At 38.5% G+C, this 17,647-nt stretch overlaps 1 protein-coding gene across 3 annotated transcripts in view; it reads left to right on the forward strand.

The window, feature by feature from the left end:
• Positions 1-17,647, forward strand: part of KCNK2 (potassium two pore domain channel subfamily K member 2) — a 197,287-nt gene that overhangs the window by 153,360 nt on the left and 26,280 nt on the right. For all 3 annotated transcript variants that reach the window (XM_086694816.1, XM_086694817.1, XM_025921068.2), the window contains exon 6: positions 1,880-2,019. In XM_086694816.1, coding sequence (XP_086550942.1) covers positions 1,880-2,019 — 140 coding nt within the window. The remainder of the gene's footprint in view (positions 1-1,879; positions 2,020-17,647) is intronic.

The following is a 17,647-nucleotide window of genomic DNA, read 5'->3' on the forward strand; positions in this document are numbered from 1 at the left end:
TGTTACTTGCCCAAGAGAAAAATGTTCTCTTTTTACTCTGACCCTTTGATATTTGACAATGTCATTGTGGGCAGCTCATAGTCTAATGTATATATAGTAATGCTTATTTTCGACTTTGTGTTTGACTTTCATGCATACTTGCTATTTATCAGCTGTTCTTCCGAATGGACGGATTGAACCTTTGTGAATGGAGTACATCTGTGACCCCTCTAAGCATCTAATCTCCGTGCTGTTGATACCACAATCCTGATCTCTTGCTCTGCCCTGTTGAACGTTAGATCTGTATGTAAGGATCCATCCTTCACTTGTTGGTACCGCAAGCACTTCAAACCTATCATGTACCAATTTGAATTACTATTTTTTTTTAGTCACTATTCCTTCCCCTGTGTTTCCCGTTCAGTTACTGTCATCATCTCCCAAAAGAGGAGCTCTGGTCATCCTAGAGCCCTTCCTTGATGATGCTGCCTCTAATACCTTTTCTTTCCATTCCAGCCCTAACTCAAGCACAATAACCTCTTGGGTAGTTCAGAACAAAAGTTTTTCATGAGACTTTTCTTGTGAACCTGCCTTCTCTGCTGCTGGATCTTTCTGAGCATAGGGCCAAACATGAATATAAGACTTATCACCTATAAACTTTACCTCCACCCCATCGTGTTAGGAACACGTTTTTGCAATCTGACACAATTCACTTTTTCTACATTCCTCTCTTCTACCCATCTACTCCCCGGCCCCCATCCATATGTAGAGTTAGCTACTAAAAGTCCTTTGAATATGCCGTGTATTTATACACTGAACTTTTCTCTGTTTTGATCTTCATTACTGAAGACCCCCTTTTCTCTTCTTGCCTTTCCCCTTCCAGAAGTAAAAATCATTTCTTCCATGTCCTCTCACAACACTTTTTTATTCTTATTTGCTATCCCTTGATCTACCCCATTATGGGAAATTGTCTATGTGAGGCTTTCTCAGAGTAAATTATGAATTTCTGCAGAGAGAGACCTGTTCCTCTCTCTTGTGAAGAGAAGTAACTGTTTTCAGTGTTGGGGAATTAATAAGTGCCCCATTAATATGTGCTGAGGTAGGGATGTGTTGAAATGTATTCAGATTCTCATAGGTGCAGCTTTTGTACCAAATGGATGGAGAAGCAACAAAGATTAGAGTAAAGCAGAAGAGGTCCTTTGCTAATTTTGTCTTGACAGCTAAGGATTTAAATTTGTGACCTGCATGGGAATTCCTCCAAACAGTCAGAAAATAACGAACGGCAATATCATCTACAAATTACTATGTGTTCCATATAGACCCACTGACGCATTGTCTCAGGCATTTGTTATCAATCCATTGTATTGGTGATTTTAGAATAAGACCCACTTTCTGACCAGGTTGACTTTGTATTGATTGGTAACCATGTATTGATTGGCAGTAATGTAAATACGCTAAGGCAAATGCATACCCCAAAAGGTGTCATTTCTGTCTTCTACATGTTCAGTAGATGTGGAAAGAGAAACCAGTACACATGGAATAATGAACCCCTAGACTAGCTAAACAAAAAAAGAAATCTAGAACAAAGAAAAATCATTATGACCTAGAGATGTAATGAACAGTCTCATTAAGAAGAACCTAGTGACTGAAATATAACACTGGATGCTGGATGTTAACTTACTGGAATTAAAATAAAAACTTAAAAAAAAAACAAAACTTGTGACTCATTCTTGAAAAATAGAAAAGGAGAGGAAAGAATTCCATATGAAGACAATAACATGGAGCAATTGACAAGATTTCTGTTTTGCAAGCCAAAATTCAGTTGGTACTTTTAGCAAATATCCATATTAATTACTTTCATGAATACAAAGTTATTTTGTCCTGCTTTATTTTTCTCACACAGGTGGATCGGATATTGAATATCTAGACTTCTACAAGCCTGTCGTGTGGTTTTGGATCCTTGTAGGGCTCGCTTACTTTGCTGCTGTCCTGAGCATGATTGGGGACTGGCTCCGAGTGATATCCAAAAAGACAAAGGAAGAGGTAAGAATTAAGAAGTGTGCAAAAACACTCCTATTTAGCTAATTCAGTACAAATTATTTTTCATCTTTTTTGACATTTATTGTTTACAATAATGTTACAATTATGTTTGACACAATTGTTTACAATAAATGTTACTTAAAATGTTTAACATTTATGTTTGGTGTATATTTGCTGTATGTTAAAGTATAATTCAGTTAACAAATATTTGCTTAACACCTCTGTGTGCTAGATGCTATCAAGGTGCTGAGGCTAATTTATAATGAAAAAAAGATGTAATTTAAAATATTTTCTTCACCATTTTTTTTCCTTTTTCTTTTGTTTTATTTCTTTTTTTTCTTAAGGTCACAAAGTAAATGTTATTCCATAAAGAGAAATACAATAGAAAATGTTTATGTCAAGGGGCGCCTGGATGGCTCAGTTGGTTAAGCATCTGAGACTTCGGCTCAGGTCACGATCTTGCAGTTCATGGGTTTGAGCCCCACGTCAGGCTCTGTGCTGACAGCTCAGAGCCTGTATCCTGCTTTGATTCTCTGTATCCCTCTCTCTCTCTCTCTCTCTGCCCCTCCCCTATTCACACTCTGTCTCTCTCTCAAAAGTAAAATAAACATTTAAACATTTTTTAACAAGAAAATGTTTATGCCAAGATGTCAATAACATGAAAAAGTGAATGTGTCATGTAATATTGAATTTTTTAACTATATTAAATTTTTCCTCCTTTCTTATGTTGCTATAAATGTGTGCAAGTACACACATGTATGCACACATATGTACCCAAAGCTGTATGCCTTAAGGCCAGTTTCCCTGCGTACAGATTTCAGGTATTCAAAAGATACCCTTTTACCTATTTTGTACAACTATACATACAGAAATGAACATTAGAATCTTGACTCATGAAATTTTGGAAAGTTTAAAGTTTAAATCTTGATCTTGAAATTTTATACTTTGGAAATTACATTTTGATTTCATGTTTATAGACCCAGGAGTATTATCAGTTTGAGGGACACAGTAGTGTTTTATTATGATTTCTGTATTTTTAGTTTGTAGATTTTAGCCAACTCTACCACTTTTTTGAGAAAAACAAATCTGTAAAACCTTCAGTTATTACATCCATTATCTTCTTTTAATTACCCCTCCATTTCATTATCTGGTGTTCATATGCTAGGAGACACCTGGTGTTAAAATCTTTAATACAGCAAAGCTGATTCTTTAAACGTAAACCCAAGAGAAATAGACTATGATAGGAAATGATAAAATCCATTTCTCTCTACAAATACTTTCTTGAAACTCATCAAGTCATATAATTTGTTACCGGTACCCTAGGTGTCTATAGTAATTAGAAAGACTGTAAGTGATTCAGCAGTCCCTTCATGGGTACCATATTTCTCAATTAAAAACTCACATAGTCTGTATGCATTAATTTATATCTTAGCTGCACCATAAAACCAAATATTTTATTATAAACAAATCATGAAGATAATTTGCTTGACATTCTGATTTAAATCATGTGAAAAGTTCTGCTTAGAACAGGACCCCAGTTGATTCACCTCCATCTTAGACTTTGCGCGCGCGTGTGTGTGTGTGTGCGCGCGCGCGTGCGCGCACAAGACAGAGAGAAAGAGAACGTGAGGGAGAGAATATTGTAATTGTTTTAACTTTGGTGTGCTTTTAAGGATCTTGAGATGCTACAGGAAAAAAGGAAATTGAAGCTAAGAAATGTTTCGGATAACATAGCTAAAAAGAAAATTTCTCAAACCTCTAGCCATAAACAAGATTTTAAATGGATTTTTAAAACACACACAAGTATTTATTTTTTAATTAATTAATTTTTAAAATTTGCGTATAGTTGGCACACAATGTTGCATTCGTTTCAGGTGTACAACGTAGAGATTCAACATCTCTACACAAGCATAGCTACCGTCTGCCACCATACAACGCTGTTACGAGATCACTATGTTCCCCGTGTGGTACTTTCCATCCCCGTGACTTACTCATTCCGCAACTGGAAGCCTGTACCTCCCAGTCGCCTTCACCCATTTTGCCCATCCCACCCACCCCCTTCCCTCTGGCAACCACCAGGTTTTTTCTTTGTATGTGTTGGTCTGATTCTGACAAGCATTTATTTTGTAAATAAAATAGAATTGAACCGAACATATCTTCTTCAGATAGATAGGAGACGTTTTGTGAAAGACACATACACACATATTATAAAAACACTATATATTATATACACACATGCATATACGCATACTAAGATTATTATGGATCACAGTCAAAAAGTGTAAAAGCCACTAAGGCGCATATAGAACAGAGGGAAATTTTATTTTTATTTTATAGTGTAGACTATTTGATCAGAGTTTGAAACCTGTATTATTAAAAACCAGGGCTTTGTGTGATAGGACTAGCTGGTACAAAGCCGGAATATCCTTTTCCAGAGTAATGAGATAATGATCCGCAGGAGTCCCGCCATCACACACATGAATGATGAGGGGCTGAAACAACAGACATTTATTTTCTCACGGTCCTGGAGGCTGGAAGTTCATAGTCAATGTGCCAGCAGGCTTGGTTTGTGGTCAGATCTCTCTCTTCAGCCTACAGATGCTGCCTTCTCCCTGTGTCTTTACATGGCCTTTTCTCTGTGCACGTGCATGGAGAGAAAGCTCTGGTGGCTTTTCCTCTTCTTTGTAAGGACATATGTCCTATCAAATCAGCGATGCACACTTATGACCTCATTTAACCTCAATGACCTCCTTAAAGGCCGCATCTCCAAATACAGTCACATGGAGAGTTAGGGCTTCAACATGTCTTTAGAGGACACAGTTTGGGCCATCACACCATCTTTTGAAATAAATTTAAATTTCTACATGAACTGGCTTGTGTAACGTGAAAAACAAGTTCATGTGCCTTCTTATGAGTGATCTTCGTGATTCTCAAACAGAAGTATGAGATGCGTCACCGTGTTTTCGTGCTATTAAACAGTGAAACATAGTAAACATTGCTTTTTTCTTACCACAAGTCTCTTAGCTTTCACTTAACCTTTTGAGTAACTTGTGGTTTCTGGTGACTGCATCTGCAGAAAGCTCATGTGAGTCAAGGCCATGAGCGAAAGTTAACTTGAACCCTCCTGGAGCTGCAGCCACAGCTGCTCTGGACAGTGGCGCCAATTAAAATGGAGCCATCGGTTTGAGCAGATGTGTGTTTTCTAATTTATTTAAAATGCAATGTAGAGGGTGGGAGGGAGGGGAGGGTGGTTGATGGGTATTGAGGAGGGCACCTTTTGGGATGAGCACTGGGTGTTGTATGGAAACCAATTTGACAATAAACTTCACATATTGAAAAAAAAATAAAATAAATTTCTCTAGAAAAAAAAGAAAGAGAAAGAAAGAAAAGAAAAAGAAATAAATAAAATGCAATGTAGAGAAATGACAAAATTGGGTTACAAATTCAACAGGGGAATGGGACAGACGATTTATAATTTACCTACAGATTATCAGAGCCAAAGTTTTTACAAATGAAAATACTACAAACATTTCTACAGCAGTGGAAGAAGGATTATGAGATCATTTTAGTTTTGAAATAACTCACTAGATGGCATAATGGAATAAAACACAACTAAATACAATCTAGTCATCTTAACATAGATGAAACGTGCATGCTGGGTGACTGTTCACTCTGGATTCCTTACCTTCTGTACCTAAACCATTCCAGATGCTGTAACCTCTACAAACTTCCTACATTCCTAGAAGCAACAAGTTATGTTTGGCTTTCAGTTTTGGTGAATAAAAATGCAAATCTTTATTTTTAATAACTTGAAATTTTCCCTATTAAAAAATGTTAACTAATATAGAATATACAAAATAATACATAGTATTAAATTTCCAAGTGATAATATTAAAAACATTCTTTCCGGGGCGCCTGGGTGGCACAGTCAGTTAAGCGTCCGACTTCAGCCAGGTCACAATCTCGCGGTCCGTGAGTTCGAGCCCCGCGTCGGGCTCTGGGCTGATGGCTCAGAGCCTGGAGCCTGTTTCCGATTCTGTGTCTCCCTCTCTCTCTGCCCCTCCCCCGTTCATGCTCTGTCTCTCTCTGTCCCAAAAATAAATAAACGTTGAAAAAAAAATTTAAAAAAAAAAAACAAAAAAACAAAAAAAAAAACATTCTTTCCCTGAATGAAAATATTTTGCCTCCCAATGTCTCCATTATATATTATTTTTTGTTTTGTTTTGTTTTTGTTTTCTGTATTCTTTTAAAAAAACTTTTTTAATGTTTATTTTTGAGAGACAGAGAGAGAATAGGGGAGAGGCAAAGAGAGAGGGAGACAGAATCTCAAGCAGGCTCCACACTGTCAGCACAGAGCCCAATGCAGGGCTCGAACTCACAAACTATGAGATCATGACCTGAGCCAAAACCAGGAGTCAGATGCTTAACCAACTGATCCACCCAGACACCACTGTTTTTTGTATTCTTTTTTTTTTTTTTTTTTTAATTTTTTTTTTTTTCAACGTTTATTTATTTTTGGGACAGAGAGAGACAGAGCATGAACGGGGGAGGGGCAGAGAGAGAGGGAGACACAGAATCAGAAACAGGCTCCAGGCTCTGAGCCATCAGCCCAGAGCCTGACGCGGGGCTCGAACTCACGGACCGCGAGATCGTGACCTGGCTGAAGTCGGACGCTTAACCGACTGCGCCACCCAGGCGCCCCTGTTTTTTGTATTCTTAAACCATACCATGAGTATCAGTTGAGTATAATTATAGACCTCTACTCATATGTGGCCTTATTTCTGGTTTTTTTTAATGCTAAAGCATACTGTTTCCAATGATGACTAATTTTAATGAAAATATTATGGTCAGGAATTAGAAAAAACGGTTTTTGATGAACATGGTGAAATGAAATGTGTTAGTATAGCTGATGCACCTGAAATATTTGCAGAAGAAGTTAGTTGAAGCAACACTGCATTATTTCAAAATGTCATATATAATTACAGTTGATGTGCATTCCTCAAGGATAATGATAATGACCTCTACAAAAGTGTTTACTTGTTTCATTATCTTTAAAAGTTTAATAGAGAGTAGGCATAGGTTCAACGCTAAGAATTGGTATGACCAATGATCTTTTCCTGTGAAGCCGTGTACCCCCTTCTGAAGAAATGATGTTTCCGTTTAGAAAATAAAGATTATTTAGGTATTCTGGATAATACAGTAATACCGCTATCTGAGACAGGTGTAATAAAAGTAAGATGTGACCACAAAAGTCACAAGGGAAATTTTTAAGCAAGCACAGAATAGCACATCCTTATTATACATAGTTTGCTACTGTTCACCTTCCTTGAGTTTGACACGCCTGTGATTTCTGTAGAGTTCTTGTGTTGATGTATATGTTCCCGTATCTGGAGTGTTCCTGTCCATAGGTGAGATGAACGCCACCACAGCCCCCACCACAGAACGCCAGTGTTGTCAGACCATGTGGCACTACAGCTGGCTACAGTGAGTGGACAGCCCAGCGTCACTTCTTTACCAATATCATGTGGGTTTTTTTTTTTTTTTAAGTTTATTTTGAGAGAGAGAGTGTAGGAGGGACAGAGAGAAAGGGAGGCACAGAATCCCCAGCAGGCTCCGCACTGTCAGCGCGGAGCCCTATGCAGGGCTCGAAGCCATAAAACTGTGAGATCATGACCTGAGTCGAAACCAACAGTCACTTAACCGACTGAGCCACCCAGGTGCCCTGACCAATATCCTGTTGTTGACTCTCTGGAGGTGTTCATGCAAATGGAGACGCTCACCTTAGTAGGTTGGCCTTACATCATAGTAAGAAAACTGCCTTTGGTGGGGAACTGTAGTTCCAGAAGCCTTTAAAGGCTGTGCCTGGAACTTCTTTTGCCCCAGGGACCTGAGAATATGGAGGAAGATGGTTTTCTTCTTGTGCCTAGCTTGTGGCAGCATGTGGTCTTGCCCTAATCTCACTCGGGATGGCGATGCCTCCCTTCTGTGAAACAGCTGGGACTCGGCAGCAGGATTTCTTGTCCCGGATGAGCAATTAAAGAGTATTTGTGGCCTGAGTCCTGGAAGAGTAGCAGCCAACCAGTTTCTTGTTATTTTGTTTGGGAGAAGTGCTTTGAATACGAAAGGCTTTATATGCCATTTGAAATAGATTAGGCTTTATTCTGAAAACCTTGGAGAGCCACTGGAGGATTTTAAGTACGTGGAATGAATGATCTTGTCAACAGTGAGGAAGATGGATCAGAAATGAAGCTGGATGCAGACGATCATTCAGTAGTGATGATTGATTGCGAGAATCCAGGTTCTGTACAATGAAGACTACGGTGCCAGCAGGATGGGGATGAAAGCACGGGCTTCAAAACTATTTGGGGGATAGAAGGAATAGAATGTGGCAACCCATTAGCTTTGGGCAGTAAAGAGAAAAAGAGGATGACATGTTTCTGGCTTCCGATGGAATTATGGAACACAGGAAAAGGAGACATTCTGGAGGCAGAATGAAGATGATTTGGACGTGCTGTCTTTGAAGGATGTGTTAGATGTCAGGTGGCTAATTCAAGTGTGAACAGTGGTAGAAGGATGGGAGCTGGAGAGATAGTTTGGGGGGTCATCACTACATAAATGACAATGTAAGTTGGGAGTAGGATAAATTCACCTAATCGAGATTTGTAAAGTAAGCCAACAAGAGAGCTAAAAATGGAACCTGGAGTGATACCTTCATTTAAGGTGGGGGAGGGGGGTGCAATACAGACACTGTAAAGGACTGTTTAGCAAATAATATAGTCAAATATATTGATTCACGATAGGATCTGTTGGAAGGACAAAAGAGTTGAGGTTTTGAAGAGAAGATAATTGAAGTGATGGATAAGATTGGCTACAGACAATGGGGGAAGAAAAGGAATCTAAGGAAAGCCTAATGCAATAAGATAAAATAGGTAAGTAAAGTAACTAGAATTCCCTATGAGGTTGTGCTCCAGGGGCACCACTCCTGTAAAGAAAAAAAATGTAAATATTGTCTTGGAATGGTGCCATGCACTGGGCATACTCTAAGATAGATCTTTGGGCACATCAAGCACAATTCCCAAGAGCCACATTCAATGTTTTCTTATGGAGATAGGAGCCCTCGGAGCACAAATAAAAGAAGATTGTGTGTCTCCACTGCTACCTGGGTTGAGCAGTGTTAGCAGCCCTGATCCTGGGTACTGCTGGGCATGCACATGTGGTAAGTATGGACCGTGAAGGGGTGGGAGGTGAGCTGTGACAGTGAAGATACTGGAGGCGTGGAGACCAGTTAGGAGATTATTTAACATCTGATTCATTCCTGAAGCATTCATGATCTCAAGGCTCTGTGCTGGGCATGAAGCCTACGTAAAAACAAGATAAAATAAGAAAGACGTACTAAGTACTATATGATGTGTGCTGCATTAGGTTCTGGGAGTAACTCTTTATCGGTGTTAGTTTGAGGCTGGTATCCTTATTGGGAAGATTCCATAGGTGGTGTATTTCCTAGTTGATATTTATAATTTTGCTTTTACTTTTGTTCTAGAGGTGGAGAAAGGAGTTTTGACTAAGAAGGTACTTAGTCTCTGATTAGTTTCTAAAAGAGTCTGCCTTTACTTTTTTTTCCTTTCTCTTCCCCCATCCCACCTTTCCAACCTTCCTTTCTTTAACCTTCAAACAACATATCAGACTTTGTAGTTGTTGCTTTGATTTCCAACATTGGGGAGAGGGGCATTTTTTCTGGTCTATTTTTATTCTATTTTATTTGTTCTCTGTTGAGATACTAAAATAATCATAAATGGGGGCGCCTGGGTGGCGCAGTCGGTTAAGCGTCCGACTTCAGCCAGGTCACGATCTCGCGGTCCGTGAGTTCGAGCCCCGCGTCAGGCTCTGGGCTGATGGCTCAGAGCCTGGAGCCTGTTTCCGATTCTGTGTCTCCCTCTCTCTCTGCCCCTCCCCCGTTCATGCTCTGTCTCTCTCTGTCCCCCAAAAAATAAATAAAACGTTGAAAAAAAAATTAAAAAAAAAAAAATAAAATAATCATAAATGAAGCTGGACTATGGATACAATATACAGTAATCATAGACATCGCAGGTTTATATTTCAATGCATATAACTTTGGTTAAAGGGTAAGAATAAAATAAAACAGAGGCAGGCAATACCACAAAGTGTTAAGATACGCAGATGGGGCACCTGGGTGGTTCAGTCAGTTGAACATCCAACTCTTGATCCCAGGTTGTGGGATCAAGTCCCACGTCAGGCTCCATGCTGATGGTGGAGTCTGCTTAATATTCTCCCTCACTCACTCTCTCTCTCTCCCCCCTTCCCTCCCTCCCTATGCCCATCTCACCTGCTTGTGCTCTCTCTCTCTAAAATAAAAAATAAAATAAATAAAATAAAATAAGGCAGATATAAAGGGCCCTACTTTTCTATCCCATGGGGAGGGAGGCTCCCCTCACTGTACTATGGGGAAGAGCTCAGAACAATCAGACTTTGGGGTGCCTGGGTGGCTCAGTCGGTTGAGCGTCTGACTTCAGCTCAGGTCACGATCTCGCGGTCCGTGAGTTCGAGCCCCGCGTCGGGCTCTGGGCTGATGGCTCAGAGCCTGGAGCCTGCTTCCGACTCTGTGTCTCCCTCTCTCTCTGCCCCTCCCCCGTTCATGCTCTGTCTCTCTCTGTCTCAAAAGTAAATAAACGTTAAAAAAAAATAAAAAAAAAAAAAAAGAACAATCAGACTTTGAGGTCACATGGTGAACTCTGCCTGGTTGTGCTAAGGAGACGGGTCCTTCTCATTCCAGGTCCAGCTACCTACTTAGTAAATAGAAATTTGGAAAGTAGAATAAAAATAAATAAAAGAACAAATAACAATGTAAAACTTAAATTATGTTTTGAGGTAACAGTAACTTTTTTATACCAGTACATCTCTAATTTCTAAATGAATTTTATGGACAGCCATTTCTGTAGAACCAAGACCCCAAGTTATGTCTCTGGTTCATCTCAGGATTATACTGCATACCATGAACCTTAGTGGGTACAACGTTAGGAAGTCCTTACCAGTCAAATCATATGCTGAAAACAAAATAAGATTTGAGAGTAGTAAAAATGGAAATACTTTTCTTCTACAATATACTTTATTTCTTTTTCAATATTAAATGAGATAATGATGCAAAGTGCTCAGCTGTCTAATAATTACTATGAAGGAAACTGAAGCACAGGCGGTAAGATTACTTGCTTAAGGTTATAAAGGTAGTAAGTGTTAGAATAAGTAATCAACCCGGATGGTGTAACTCCGTGGCCCAACCTTTCTGCCTCGCTGCCTCCTGAGGGCCAAAAAAAGTTAGTTGTGTGTTACCGTTATCGTTCTTTTTCTCTTCTTTTCATGTGATATGTAGGTGATATCAGCACATTACAAATAAGTACCCAAATCTGACCCATCTTCTACTGTGTATCTACAGAGAAGGGCTTTGTGAATTTAGTTTGGTCACTGGTTGTGTTATGGGTCAGGTCAGTGATCTCTTGAAAACTAAAGTTTTAACTAAAGTTTTAACATTTTTTTAAACGAATGGAAATGATTTGTATGATTTCTGAAAAGTGCATGGGCTCTGAAGCCCTTAGAAGAGATTTAATACATCTTACCTATTTGCTAGCTTTGCAAACCTCACCAAAATACCTAAGCTCTCTGAGTCTCCGTTTTCTTATAAAGTAAGATTTTTTTTTAATTTTTTTTTCAACGTTTATTTATTATTTTGGGGACAGAGAGAGACAGCATGAACGGGGGAGGGGCAGAGAGAGAGGGAGACACAGAATCGGAAACAGGCTCCAGGCTCTGAGCCATCAGCCCAGAGCCTGACGCGGGGCTCGAACTCACGGACCACGAGATCGTGACCTGGCTGAAGTTGGACGCTTAACCGACTGCGCCACCCAGGCGCCCCTAAAGTAAGATTTAACCTCCTTTGTGAGGCTGCTTTATAAAGACTCAATGGGTAGAGTGGGGGGTGTGGCTAAATGCTTCTAGATGCTTGTTCTTTTCCTCATGGGTCTGTGAAGAAATTAGCATCAAATTATTTTCACAAATCAAATAATTGTATAAAGTTCTAATACTATCAATACTAACCATCAGTTCAATATATATCATTATGTATTATTCTAAAATGCTGTGAGTGTTTATATGTCTAAATCTCTCATCTGGTTGAAATAAAAAGTCAACATAAAAGAAGAGGTAAACAAGAAACCATTATGGGTATACATATTGCTAGAATTTAAACACAAACCCTGAGTCCGTTTGAAAAGTCTAGGAAAAAGTAGGTGCAAGAATTTCAAGTATGTTGGGTGTTCTCTGGACTTGAAAACTAGGTTCTGCACTAAGTGTTCCTTAAATCTACCCACATTACTATTATCTTAATTCTTTTCTTGAATTGAAGCTGTAGATTTTCTGGTGTTCTGACGTGTGGTCTGAGGAAGAATCCATTTGTAGTTTTCCTTTTATTAAGGAAAGAGTAGTTCAATTGTTACTTAAAAAAAAACATGCAGGAATATTCCTTTCTTTTTTTTTTCCTCCTTTAGACTGAACCTTTACTATTTATAAATTGCAACTTCTTTTTGCTTCAGGTATTTCACAGAATGTCACCCAGTAATGGAAATTCAGAGTAATTTTTTTTCTATTCATTTGTACATAATAGGAAAATAACTTAAGTTAATAGTTTTTGCCTCAAAGCACTTTATAGGTAATTTTATTTTCTTTAGCTAGAGAGCATATTATGGGGATTTAATGCATCAAGATATAATGTTATCTGTCTCTTTTGACTGTTTTGATTCTGCCATCTGTTCTGAGAATTTGTGTTAGGAAAAGTGGTCACCATGAACTTTGCTTTCAAAATTGTTTTTGGACTTTCTTCATCAAACTAAAGCATTGTGCTTGCCTGTATTCAGAGCTAAAATCAATCAAATCCTGCAAAACATCAAACTTGTGTTTGCTAAGAACACAAGTAAGTGTGTTTTCAAAGATGGATCAACAAAATAAATTTGTTTTTAGTTCCTTTTCATAGATGGCTCTTCCTAAAAGAATATTTGTTTGTAGTTGGTTGAAGCTGAGTAGGGGGCCCACTTTGAAGTTTAATCAGGGATTATTTGATCATCTTTTGCAACAAAGTATGGTGATTTGTTTCTCATTCAGTGGATGACACCCTAATTGTAGAAAAGGAATTTAGTTCTTCCTGCCTAAACTTGATATGAACCAAAAGAATGGCTTCCAATTAATCATGGTGTGTGTGTGTGTGTGTGTGTGGGGGGGGGGGGGGTGTGTGTACCTCCCCCACTCACTCGTTCTCTGTCTCTCAAAAAAAAAAATAAACATTAAAAAAAATTTTTAAAGAACTGATATGAGCAGAACAGGAAGATTTCATTGCACCCGTGAGCCCTTCAAAAGCTTACTTGCCTCTGGCACAATGACTATAGGAGATCATGGTGCAGGTGTCAGCCTGGGTCCCTGAGTAACCACAGTGAACAGAGCCGACTGCTGACATGTTGTGAGTGATTAGCGTGAGTGAGAGATTAAATTTGGTTGCTTTAGGCTGCTAAATATAAGGGATTGTTTGTTAGAGATTATAACCTCCTCTATTTTGACTAATCTGGTAAAATCATAAACATTGCTCTCATTCAAGGAAAGAGTGAGAATAATAATAATAATTGAGGGGATTAAAATTTTATGTCCCATGCACATATTTGGGGAATTTTATATTAGCTTCCAAATCTCTGATGGGCTTACATATATTCTCTGAATTGATAATATTTAAGATATTATGTTACCTGTTTTTGTACTATTTAAGATTCACTAATAGTTTTATTAAAACAGAAGCATCAAGGTAAGAGTTGAAGCATCCTACTCTTTAAGGAAACTTTAGATGGACTTCAAATTGATGGAGACCAGATACTCCTATTTCTGTAAAAAAGCAGTCACTGCTTTCATTCAGGATTATATATTCATTCAAGATCAGGTCCAATAATATTGAATCTATTCTATATGTAAACTTCCCAGAAGAAAGAATCTTTTTTATGAAACTGATGTTGAGTTTCATAAAACCAATGCCTAACACCAAAGTGATCACAGATATAAAAGAGCAAATATCCTTATATTATTTTTGAAATTTATTAGGTTGAACTGTATGAAATTGTTGACATTCAATTACTTTTGAACTTAAGAATCACAGTTCCATATGGTTCAGCCTAATGTTCTAAAGACCCGTATTTACAAAGCAATCTCTTGGGGTACCTGGGTGGCTCAGTCAGCTAAGCACCTGACTTCGGCTCAGGTCATGATCTTGCCGCTCGTGAGTTCAAGCCCCACATTGGGCTCTATGCTGAAAGCTCAGAGCCTGGAGCCTGCTTCCAGTTCTGTGTCTCCCTCTCTCTCTCTGCCCCTCTCCCACTCATGCTCTGTCTCTTTCTCTCAAAAATAAATAAACGTTACAAAGCAATCTCTACAAATATTATAGTTTTCATATTATAAGCTATACATTGGCTTGTGACCTACACTCTTGGCAAAATCATACTTGGCTGGGCATATCTTTATTCAGTACTTGGCTAAACCTTTCAAAATTCCATTGGATTATATACAAACTGTAGACTGATTATCTCAACTTGAAGAAGACCCATTGGTTATACTTGAATGTTCTACACATCTACCCTTGTTACACGTGGTCAATTGTCACTCTAGCCTATAGTTCTGAGTTTCCCTTTTCTTTTCTCACCTGGCCACATCATAACTGCTGAAGCTCTCTCTGGGGCCACTTCACTCCAATCATGGATATAGATCCTCACTTTATTCCTCTTAATACAGCTAATATGAGGCTGAGAAAATCTATAACTTTGCGGGAGGTTTGGAGATCGCCTAAGGGAATTATAGACCAGAAGTGGAAAACTTGGTGCTAGGTAATCAAAGCATATTGCTCCTAGAGACCACTGGTCATCATCTTCAAATGTCCCACCTCGGCCATTTCACTCCTCAACCTCTGGCTTCGTGGCATATTGTAGTGGTCTGCTTATCACTCTAGATGAGTTTATTCTGTTGGATATTCCCTCTTCTGAGTGCAGGAACCAAACAAGCACAAAACCCATTGATGTGATAGTAATATAATATATTCAATATATAAAAATGCACAATATATGCAAATATGCCCTGCCCCAAAAGGAGATATCCATTTAAATTATTCAACATGACATTGGATTGGTCCAAAGCATCTCCATTTGGGGCGCCTGGGTGGCTCAGTCGGGTCAGCATCTGACTCCTGATTTTGGCTCAGGTCACGATCTCATGGTTGTGAGGTCAGGCTTGTCACTGGACATGTAGCCTGTTTAAGATTCATTCTCTCCCTCTCACTTTCCTCCTCCCCCACTTGTGCTTGAGCCCCTCTCCCCCAGAAAGAAAAAGAAAGAAAGAAAGAAAGAAAGAAAAAGAAAGAAAGAAACTCCATTTGGATTGCTTCTTCAGGTGAAGTTGTTCTAAGAACTGGGGATAGGTATTTGATTACATATGTCTATGATAAAACAAACAAAACAAACACCCAAACATGCTCACCAAAGTAGTTACTTTCATAATGTGGTGGATCCAACTGCAAGGGTAAATTCCAGCTCCAGAATATCAGGCTGCTTATGATCCCTGAAATGTCTGTGTTTTCATCGAAAGAAAGAAAGAAAGAAGGGAGGAAACAAAAGCTGCTTACATCTTATAGCTGTTTATTCCTGCTACACATATTTGTTCATAACTGCTCTGGTTTTACTGGTTTCATAATTTCTCTATACCAATAAGCACTGAGTTATCTTTTGAGGAAAATCTTATACAAAGGAATTTATTTTCAAAACTAAAAGCTATGTATATAAATATGGTGATATTCTTCATGGAATTTGTCACAAATGCCAAGGCTTGTAATGTGTCAGTGGTCCCTTCAGTTTCTTGGTGCCTATTTGTGAGAAGCTACGATATTTATTTTAGTGAGGGTATTTTTATGCTGTCTGATGCCATATACAAATAAAAGTCTTTGCACCTTACCAATCCCTCCATCAGGAACACTCTTCACTTTTTTCCAGAATTATCAGGCTCACTTACTAATATTTTCAAGTCTTTAAAAAAAAGAAAACAACTTCAGGGTTTCATCATGAAAACAATTTTCCATTCCTAAAACAACTTTAGGGGAGAAAAATCTTCCTTATTAAAATAACCTAATCTGGGGCACCCAGGTGGCTCAATTGGTTAAGCGTCTGACTCTTAATGCCGGCTCAGATCATGATCTCACGATTTGTGGGATCTATCCCCCTGTTGGCCTCTACACTGACAGCACAGAGCCTGCTTGGGATTCTGACTCTCCTTCTCTCTCTACCCCTCACCCCCGCTCTCAAAATAAATAAATAAATTTAAATAAAATAAAAAATCAAAATTGCAAATGTTAATAACTTTTTACTTCTTTAAAACACTCCCCTGCAGGGGCGCCTGGGTGGCGCAGTCGGTTAAGCGTCCGACTTCAACCAGGTCACGATCTCGCGGTCCGGGAGTTCCAGCCCCGCGTCAGGCTCTGGGCTGACGGCTCGGAGCCTGGAGCCTGTTTCCTATTCTGTGTCTCCCTCTCTCTCTGCCCCTCCCCCGTTCATGCTCTGTCTCTCTCTGTCCCAAAAATAAAACAAAAAAAAGTTGAAAAAAAAAATTAAAAAAAAAAAAAACCCACTCCCCTGCAATACTACCCCTCCATTCAGCATCTTTCCCGTACTATCACGTATTAAAGAGAAAACAGTATTACAGGAATGCTTGATAGTTTAATTTAACTAAGAATTTGTTCAATGATTTTTTTTTAATCTTTGGCTTTAGTAATCTTTCTGCTTTTAGACATCAAAAGTGCTACAGCAGTAATCTGTGGGAGAGAACATTCATTTTTTTATCACATACCATTTTGTCAAGGAGGCCTACGCCTTGACCATCCTAGTGAAAGCTGAAATCCCTCTACCCCTAGCACTCTTGATTCTCCTTACCCTGCTCTATTTTTTCATTATAATTACCAAGATCTAGCATTCTATGTGATGTACTCATTTATTAGATTTCATTGTTTATTTCCTGATTCTTATCCTAGAAGGTTTTGTTCTTAAGAGAAGGAACTTGTGTTATTTTACTTCATCAGAATCAGGTAGAACAGTTCTTGGCATATAGTAGACACTCAATAAATGCTTGTTGAGTTCAATGAATGAAAATTATAGAGATAAATCAATGGTTCAGATTCTAGAGGAAGGGGTAGAATTCAAAATCCAGAAAAATATGGAGAAATCTAAAATAACTCAAGGAGTTTCTTTTTCATGCTTACTTTCAGTATTAGCATATCTTGTACTTCCTCAGTTATTTCACTCTGTCAAATCATGTTTTAATTTAGTTCATTTCTTAAATTTTCGGTAGAACCAAGGTATTCTTACTTTGGTGGTTCTTGTTCATTTTATCATTGCTTGTAGATACAAATAAGGTATAATTAATACTTAAGGGGTGGTTAATTTCATAATTAAATAGCTTGACATATAAGCTACTTAGAAGTTTCAATGGGCTAAAACTATTCATATTTCAGTAAAAAAAAAACTTGAGCAATTACTGTAAGATGCAGTCTGAAGTT

Source organism: Puma concolor, chromosome E4 (genome assembly GCF_028749965.1).
Source record: "Puma concolor isolate L17-30 chromosome E4, mPumCon1.1.hap2, whole genome shotgun sequence".
In the NCBI taxonomy this organism is placed as follows: domain Eukaryota; kingdom Metazoa; phylum Chordata; class Mammalia; order Carnivora; family Felidae; genus Puma; species Puma concolor.